The 9,406-nt window shown below is 51.1% G+C and overlaps 1 protein-coding gene across 1 annotated transcript; it reads left to right on the forward strand.

The window, feature by feature from the left end:
- The first annotated feature begins 6,671 nt into the window (after positions 1–6,671).
- On the forward strand, positions 6,672–8,947 carry LOC120921708 (E3 ubiquitin/ISG15 ligase TRIM25-like). The gene has a single exon (XM_040334247.1). The coding sequence runs from the start codon at positions 6,864–6,866 to the stop codon at positions 8,439–8,441; it is 1,578 nt and encodes a 525-aa protein (XP_040190181.1). The 5' UTR covers positions 6,672–6,863; the 3' UTR covers positions 8,442–8,947.
- Positions 8,948–9,406: the final 459 nt, after the last annotated feature.

The raw sequence follows: 9,406 nt of genomic DNA on the forward strand, positions 1-9,406 counted from the left end.
TGAATGAGGGAGAGAGAGCCGTCCTTTATACCCCTCCCACCAACCACTGATACCCCCAGCTGGGGCCAATCATCACCACACCCAATGGCTGGGACTATACATGATGGATAGGAGATGAACCAATAATGGAGGTCACCTCATCCCCCTGGAGATCCAGCGGAGAAGATGACTAGATTCATCCTCATACTGGAATCAGATGGGAGAGACGGGTCCACATGGAGTGTGCTACACAAGCTGCATGGAGGAGAGGAACCTCACAAGGATGTACAATGATTGGATCACATACAACTGATACTACACCATACTACTAATGTCACTCACACCAACAGAAGAGACTTATTGTAGGGCTCAGTAGCACAGGGATGGTGGGAACCCCTCATAATGGGGCACAGCGGGTGCCGACCCAGGAACTCAGCACAGGGATGGTGGGGACCCCTCATAATGGGCACAGCGGGTGTACAGACCCAGAACTCAGCACAGGGATGGTGGGAACCCCTCATAATGGGCACAGAGGGTGTACAGACCCGGGAACTCAGCACAGGGATGGTGGGAACCCCTCATAATGGGCACAGCGGGTGTACAGACCCGAGAACTCAGCACAGGGATGGAGGGAACCCCTCATAATGGGCACAGCGGGTGTACAGATCCGGGAACTCAGCACATGGATGGTGGGAACCCCTCATAATGGGCACAGCGGGTGTACAGACCCAGGAACTCAGCACAGGGATGGTGGGAACCCCTCATAATGGGCACAGCGGGTGTACAGACCCCTGAACTCACCACATGGATGGTGGGAAACCCCTCATAATGGTCACAGCGGGTGTACAGACCCAGGAACAAAGCACAGGGATGGTGGGAACCCCTCATAATGGGGCACAGCGGGTGTACAGACCCGTAAACTCAGCGCAGGAATGGTGGGAACCCCTTATAATGGGCACAGCGGGTGTAAAGACCCAGGAACTCAGCACAGGGATGGTGGGAACCCCTCATAATGGACACAGCGGGTGTACAGACCCAGGAACTCAGATGGTGGGAACTCCTCATAATGGGCACAGCGGGTGTACAGACCCGGGAACTGCATAGCAAGGTCATCTTCCCACCACGAGATAAAAAGGGGGTAAAACCTGTCGATGGTCGAATCATGGCAGCATAGAGCGTAGAAAGGCTGTGGTGAATCTGTTCCCTACTATGGATTTGTTAGCTGACGAGAAATACTTGGGGAACAGGAACACTGATGCAAACCACCCTAAAGATGCTGCTTGCAGGACTTTTTCTAACGTCCAGCAAGAGCACCAGCCCAGTGTGAAAGCACTCAGGCTTTCACACTGGGACTGCATATGAGGCATTTTTCATGTGGTTTACAGGCACTATTTTTAGCGCTAAAGCGCCTGAAAAATGCCCCAGTGTGAAAGGAGTCTGAATGTCTTTAAAACGGGATCACACCTCACTCTCCCGTAATGGCTTAGGGACAGGCAAAAGTCCCAGATCATGTCATCCTCCCACTCTCCGTGGGAGTTCTCAATGACGTCCATGATCTGGTGAGGGACAGATATAAAGTACAGGTCACATTTCAGGGCTACCCTCCTCTGCCCTTCTCCCTGGAATTGGGAAAACATTGGCAAGTATCTAGGGTTTCTTTTCCCAGGCAGAACACAAGCGTCCTGGGGCCTCATGACCCACTGACGATAGGTGGGTGCTCTAGTCTGGGTGGTGGAAGGCCTGTGTAAGAAAAGCTGCCGGTGACTTGTCCTCTATGTTCCCCTAACGGGGAAGTTCCTTGGAAGTCTGCACAGGCGCAAACTTCCCGACGGAAATCTCCGAACCTCGCCCGGCATCCATGCTCATTCTTTAACATCCCCGTGGATTGGAGGATGTTAAAAAAAGAGCCAGGAGGCCGAGCGAGCAGAGCAAGCCATCCGAGCGCAGCGAGGACGCGAGGCCGACTGGCCACTTACCTCGAAATCCACGTCGCCCTGGATGCCGGCCGCGGTTCAGAGATTTCCGTCAGCAAGTTTGCGCCTGCGCAGTCCTTGAAGGAACTTTCCCAATAGCTGGAACCATCTCAGCACATCAGCTTGCGCATGCGCTGGAACTTCCACGATAGCTGGAACCAGCACGGCAGATCACCGGCTAATGTTCAGGGCTTCTCCAGACCCCACTACTGACTCTGGCCCATCCCCCCTCTCACACTGGGCCTCCAGGACTTGGATCCCCTGGTTTCCTACTCCTCCTTTGAGCTTTCACTTGGGTATGACCACTCCACCAGTCTCTCAAGGGATCCAAACTCAACCTGAAGTCTGGGGTAACCCCAATTAATGGCCCGGCCCTCGCTTCCCCTGTCCAGCACACCTAAAAGCGCACTTTCCTCTGACACTGGCTCTGGAATGGCATATGGACTTAGAGCTGGACGGCACCTCAGGGGCTTTATCTGGTTCCTGCTGGGCAGTCCTCACAGTTGCCAGGTGCCTAGCCAGGCTGTAGGTCATGGCAGTCTCTTCTCCTCCAACATCCTCTCTCTTTGTGTGGGGAGTCACTAGGCCTAAACCTGCTCTGCCTTTAGGAAGTAATCCCAGGCCCTCTCCGCCGGCCTTCCGGGGCTTCCGGGGAGTCCTGATTGCAGTTCCACCATGTAGTAGCATGGCTCCTGCTGAATGGATGCCAGGTGGGTCAGCAGTTCGTCACAATGGCCACACCGGGCCCAGGAAGTGACCAACGCGGTCGGGATCTGGCACTCTGGGCATAGCAGGCACAACCGCTCGTCCTTCGATCACTCCCAGGATAAAACCCCCGCGAGGCTCCAACCGGACACCAGTGCCGCTCCTGCTTTTTAGACAACCATGTTAAGGTGGGTAGCAACCAGCTACCATCCGCCATTTTTCTCCACCTTGTGATGTCTGCTGCTAGCGTGGCACCACCCCCTGGACAAGCGTGTGCCTGTGGAACTGATAGGCAGACTCCTCCCTGGGCACGCTGCTGTAACTAGGGTGACCACGTGTCCCGCATTTTGCAGGTCTGTCCCGGGCACATTCATTCCAGGACAATACAGTGTCCCGGAATGAAACTGACACAGGCACCCCCCCCCCCCCCCCGGCCAATCTGATGCCCCCAAAAAAAGCCGCCACATCACCGCTTTACTCACTAAAGTACTTGTCCTGGCCGGGAATGCCTGGAGGGGCACAATCCCGCCCCCTGCTTGTGATTGGAGAAATAATAAATCCCGCCTCTTGTGTCCAATCACTGTGCTGTGATTCGTTACAGCACAAACTGATTGGTAGTTTGGAAATGTGGTCACCCTAGCTGTAACCCCTTGTTAGACAAACTGAAGTTTGCAGGCATGCTGATGCTAGTAGAACTTGTCCAGGCATGTTACTCTCTCTGTCTCTCTCTCCAGCACAACACTTTACTCCAGGCACAGCTAGCACATGTTTAGGCCCAACACTGACTCAGTCCGGCCTGATCAAAAAAATTCCCTTTGCAGACAAGGACCACGGCCCCTGTAATGTAGCAAAAATAGGAAGTCTCTTGTGCTAGCTACCGTATGGGGACTACTGCTCCAAGTATGTCCTCCTCAGGCTCTGCCAGCCCTCCTGGCTGCAGCTGCCCAACTCCACTGCCCGTGACATCACAGTCCTTACTGCTGGCTCTGCACTCGTCCCAGACTGCACGCTCCCAGTCCTCTAAGACATGCCTCCCCACTCCTCCCGACTGTGTCTGTCACTCACTAGCACTCCTGGCTGTGACCGGTGATTCCCTCCTGAAGACTTGCATGGCAACGCTAGCTCCTGTTGTCCTCTCTGTGCCTCCTGTTCAGATTCTTCTTGTGTTTTTTTAGAAGGGCTCCATGCTGCACCCAAACTCTAGGCCCAATGTCACCCCCCCAGACTGGAAAGCGCCCTCAAAGGCCCCAACAACCTAATGCTCCATCTCTATTTCTTCCCCTGGTGAACTTTTCCCCAGCTGGGCTGACCCTGGGTATTTAAGGAGTCCTGCTCCCTTAATTGGGGATTGGTCAGGGCTCTTTAGAATACCCCAGACAGCTCCACCTCCCCTCCAGCCTCTCTTTCTAGAAACCACTGGCAAATTCTAGAAACAAGTAGGAGGTCCTAGTGATGTTGTCTGTGAGTCACCAGCTGCTTACTCTGAGCCACTTCCAGCCCACACAACCAAAACAGGCCCAGCCCTGCTTAAATTTACCTTCACTAATTTCTAGCAGCTTCCTAGGTAGAGGGTGCTACAAAGGCATTAACGACAGGCAGAGAATGGTCAAGATGAAGGCAGAGGTTGACAACAGGAAAACGGGAAGATGAGAAGATTTAAACAAAGTCTTAAGGCAAAACAAGGTCAGGACAGGTAGAATGCAAGCATGGTCAGGATAAGCCGGGTCAAACACAGGAATTAAAATACAGGGCACAAGAACAGGGGTAAAGCTGCAGATCAGACAATAATGCACTAGTCCAGCTGCTGCTCTTATATTAGGGTGATCTGACATCCCCAGTTTCTGGGGACAGTCCCCGGATTGAGGACACTGTCCCCAGACCAAGTCTGTCCCCGGATTAGATTTGAACAGGGGCTGGGGCAATTTCAAAGACAGTCAGTGCAGAATTAATAAAAAAAACAGAATTGCACTCCCCCGCTTTGCTGCTCCTACTAGCTTAGGGCGGTCTATTTTTACCCATTATCTGTGCCACTTTCTGATGATCATTTGCTGGTCGGAGCGGAGGGAATATTTCTTCATTTTCGGGTGCCCATTCAGCTCCGCTTGCATGTTCTTCTGCCTTGGCTCAAGTCCCGGCCAGCTGCCTGCCTTCTTACAGTAGGTGACCGCGATATTGTGTCAATCTCGCTCCCTTTCTCTGCGAGATTGACCACCTACGAGCCCCGTCGCGGGAGCCAGCGCCGAGCCGGCTCGCCACGATGATAAAAAGCCGTCATACAAGCGACGGGGATCCGACTTGGATTCCCGCCAATTCTAGCCACAGCATTTTGTATGAATCATGAGGGGGAACTCCACGGAAAATTTTAAATGAAAAACCGGCATGGGTTCCCCCCCAGGGGCATACCAGGCCCTTAGGTCTGGTATGGATTGTAAGGAGAACCCCTACGCCGAAAAAATGGGGGGTTCCCCCACAATCCATACCAGACCCGTATCCAAGCAAGCCGCCCGGCCGGTCAGGAAAGGAATGGGGATGCATGCCCTCAACATGAGGGGGGTTGGGTGCTTTGGGGCAGGGGGGCGCCCTGCAGGCCCCCCACCCCAAAGTACCCTGTCCCCATGTTGATAAGGACAGGGCCTCTTCCCGACAACCCTGGCTGTTGGTTGTTGGGATCTGCGGGCGGGGGGCTTATCAGAATCTGGGAGCCCCCTTTAATAAGGGGGCCCCCAGATACCGGCCCCTCACCCTAGGTGAATGAGTATGGGGTACATCGTACCCCTACCCATTTACCTGCAGGAAAAGTGTCAATAAAATAAACACGCAACACAGGGTTTTAAAAAAATGTATTAGTCAGCTCCGGGGGTCTTCTCCGCTCTTTGGGGGTCTTCTTCTGACTTTGGGGGTCTTCTTCCGTCTTCTCCACTCTCCGATGTCGTCTCGGCGCTCCTCGGTTCTTCTCCCGCTCTCCGGTGCCTTCTTCGGGGCTGGTCGCCGCTATCTTCTTTGAAGCTCTCTTACTAGCAGCGGCCAGCCCGGTCTTCTTTGCCACCTTCTGCCTTCTTCTTTTCTTCCAATGTTGACTCGACGCTTCCTCCCGCTGTAATGCCGGGTGTGCGGTGCGCAATGATTTATGACGTCATAGTTCCAGCATGCTCCGGGACAGCTGGGCGGCATGCTTTAATACGGGTCTGGTATGGATTGTGGGGGAACCCCCCACGCCGTTTTTTCGGCGTAGGGGTTCTCCTTACAATCCATACCGGACCTAAGGGCCTGGTATGCCCCTGGGGGGAACCCATGCCGTTTTTTTATTTAAAATTTGGTGTGGAGTTCCCCCTCATGATTCATACCAAACGCTGCGGCTAGAATTGGCGGGAACCCAAGTCGGATCCCCGTCGCTTCTATGTCGCGCTCGCTGGAATGTGCTTTTCCTATTCCAGCGAGTGCAAAATGTCGGCATCCTATCGCCGAGAATCAGCGCGATGCCGTTGTGCTGGAAACACAAACTCGGCGACAGGTACTATATCTCTGTGCCTTCCCAGGCGGGGTGATCTTCCTCGGCTCCCCACCCAGTAGTAGCCGGGGCCCGGAGAGTGAGACTTGACAGGCTGTGAGGTGGGTGGCGACGGGCAGAGAGTTACTAGAGTCACTAGTAAATAAAAATATGTCCCCAGATTTAATTTTAAAAACCTGGTCACCTTACCTTATATAGCCCATTTGGCACCAGTGTTAATGGGTAACATGTGCGTGCATAGGCGTTCACATCTGCAAGCAAATATTTGTATAGTTGGTTGAATTGGGTGTGGGGGCGCACTGGATGCCCTTAGCTACCATTGTGCTCTTGCTGGTCATCAAGTGCGTCCCTGTGCCTTTAAGGAGGGATGGGCTCCCTCCAGGCATTCTTGCCCTTAATCTATCCACTGCTATATCTGCCCGACTTGGGAGAGACTGGAAATTACAGAGTTAGGACCGCAGTACACAGAGGAGCCTTGGAGAGGCACTGCGACTTCCACATATGTGTGCAACTAAACCCTCTGCTTTTATTGTGAATTGTTAGACGGACAATCTGGTTGTTTTACAGGCTGGCTGATCAGTGTGCTGGGAAATCTTCTGTTTGTTTGTGATGTGTAGGAGGATGTCACCCCTCCCCCATCCGCATTCCTCTCCGGTGTCAGAGACTTTCAGTTTCATTTCTCTCTTCTGCTTTCAGCGATGGCATCTGCTGATCTGAGAGCTGAGCTGAAATGTTCCGTCTGTCTGAGCATTTATACCGATCCTGTAATGCTGAGATGTGGTCACAACTTCTGCCGGGTCTGTTTTGATCGTTTGCTGGATACACAGGAGGAGTCTGGAGGATATTCCTGTCCTGTATGCAGAGAGAAGTTTCCGGATCGTCCTGCACTGCAGAGGAACATAAAACTACGTAACATAGCAGAGACTTTCCTGTCTGCTCAGCCAGATCGGGAGGAGTTTGGGGTCTTCTGTACTCACTGCGTGGACTCTCCTGTACCTGCTGTTAGATCCTGTCTACACTGTGAGGTTTCTCTGTGTGATAAACACCTGAGAGTCCACAAAAAGTCCCCAGAACACGTCTTATGTGACCCCACCTTGTCCATGGAGAGCAGGAAATGCTCCGTCCATAAGGAAGTTTTGAAGTATTTCTGCACCAAAGATAATACTTGTATCTGTGTGTCCTGCAGTTTGGCTGGAGAACATCGGGGACATCGGGTGGAGACACTGGATGAGGCTTCTGAGAAGAAGAAGGAGACACTGAGGAATGTTCTGCAGAAACATCTGACAAAGAGAGAGGAGATGGAGGAAAGAGTCCAGAGTCTGCAGGAACACAGGAGGAAAGTAGAAGAAGAAGCAGCTGGTGACACTGAGAGAGTCACTGTCCTGTTTAGAGATCTCAGGAGACGTCTGGAAGATCTGGAGAAGAGAGCCCTGAGGGAAATCTCCGAGAGGGCAGAGCGGATCTCCATCTCCATCCGGGATCTGGAAATAAAGAAGGAGGAGCTGTCCAGGAAGATGCGTCACATTGAGGAGCTGTGTAACATGATGGATCCACTGACTGTCTTACAGGAATCAGACACAGGTGACTTGTGTGATACTGAGGATGGAGATAATGAGGACAGAGAGAGACATGAGAAGCTCCTCCATGATGGTTGGGGTCTGAGTGTGGCGGGGGTCTTACACACAGGTTTATCTGATATAATAACAGAGGTAAATGTATACTTCTATATACAGGGAGCTGCAGACATATTACTGGATGGAAACACAATTAATAAATATCTACAGATATCAGATGACAGGAAAACTGTATCCTGGTCACATATAGACCAGAATTACCCCAAAACACCAGAGAGATTTCAGTGTTCTCAGGTGATGAGCAGTCAGAGTTTCTCCTCAGGGAGACATTACTGGGAAGTGGATGTCGGGGGGTCAGAGAGCTGGATGGTCGGGATGTGTTACCCCAGTATAAACAGGAGAGGATTCCAGTCAGAGATTGGATGGAATAAGAAGTCCTGGGGATTGTATTGGGATGGTAATCAGTACGAGGTGATACAGGCAGTACATGGCAGTAAAAAGATCCCATTACCTCCCAATCCCTCCAGTAACAGAGTCAGGATAGATCTGGATTATGAGGCCGGGCGGATCTCCTTTTATGATCTGTGTGACCCGATCCGACACCTCCACACCTTCACCACCACCTTCACTGAGCCCCTCCATGCTGGGTTATGGGTAGGGGATGGTTGTATAAAGATATGTGGGGGGAGGTGGGAGATGTGAGAACACCACCCAGAGTCTGGTGACATCACAGTGATGGTTGGTGGGATTGGTCCCCTGATCAGCCAATGATTGGAGGAAGTGGTGACTCCTGGGAGGGCCTCCTTCTGAAAACGCCAGTTCTCTAGCTGTGTGTAATGTAAGAACTTATAGAGTGGTAGTAATAAGAATCAGAAAAGTTTCAGAATTCCCCATCTCTATACTTGTTCCGGGTCAGAGACTGAGACAGTATTGAAAGCTGAGCATCAACATGACAGCCAGGGAACTAGCATTCTCACAAGGAGAGTAATGGTAGCAAAGGAGGCCCCCATGATTCTCTCATGACAGGTGCCCTTTAAATAAAATAAATGTGATTTACGATAACTGCCAGGTGTGTCTGGATTTCAGGGACAATCCCAGGATTTGGAGGTTTGTGCCTGGAAATGTTTCTGGTTTTAATACAATTTTATGTAATTTCTCACATTATGATTCAGTTCACCTTCATGGTAATAATTATGACGGGTATTTTATTCCTTGTTTTCCTGTTTCTATCAATGTTGTTAGTTTTCAGTCCTGGAAATATAAGTCTTTATTAAATCTTTCTTTTGATATAAAATAAAAATCTGTAAAACTTCGGAAATATATCTGCACATCGGTGTCTGGGGATTTTTCTTTTTGGGTATCAATTATCCAGACATAGACTGGGCAGAAGAAACCACTCAATCATCTAAGGCTCATCATTTCCTAAATGTCTTGCAGGACAATCCCATGGGAGATAATCCATTGCTAGAGCTACTGATTACATAACACGGATCTGATCATGGATGTGGAAATACAGAGCAACTTAGGAAACAGCGATCACAGAGTAATTACATTTAGTATAAATCGCAGGAAAAGGAAACACAAGAGTAATACGAGTACACCAAATTTTAAAAGAGCCAACTACCCTAAAGTGCGCTCTTTACTAGACGATATTATGTTGGATAAAA

Source organism: Rana temporaria, assembly GCF_905171775.1.
Source record: "Rana temporaria chromosome 3 unlocalized genomic scaffold, aRanTem1.1 chr3y, whole genome shotgun sequence".
NCBI lineage: Eukaryota > Metazoa > Chordata > Amphibia > Anura > Ranidae > Rana > Rana temporaria.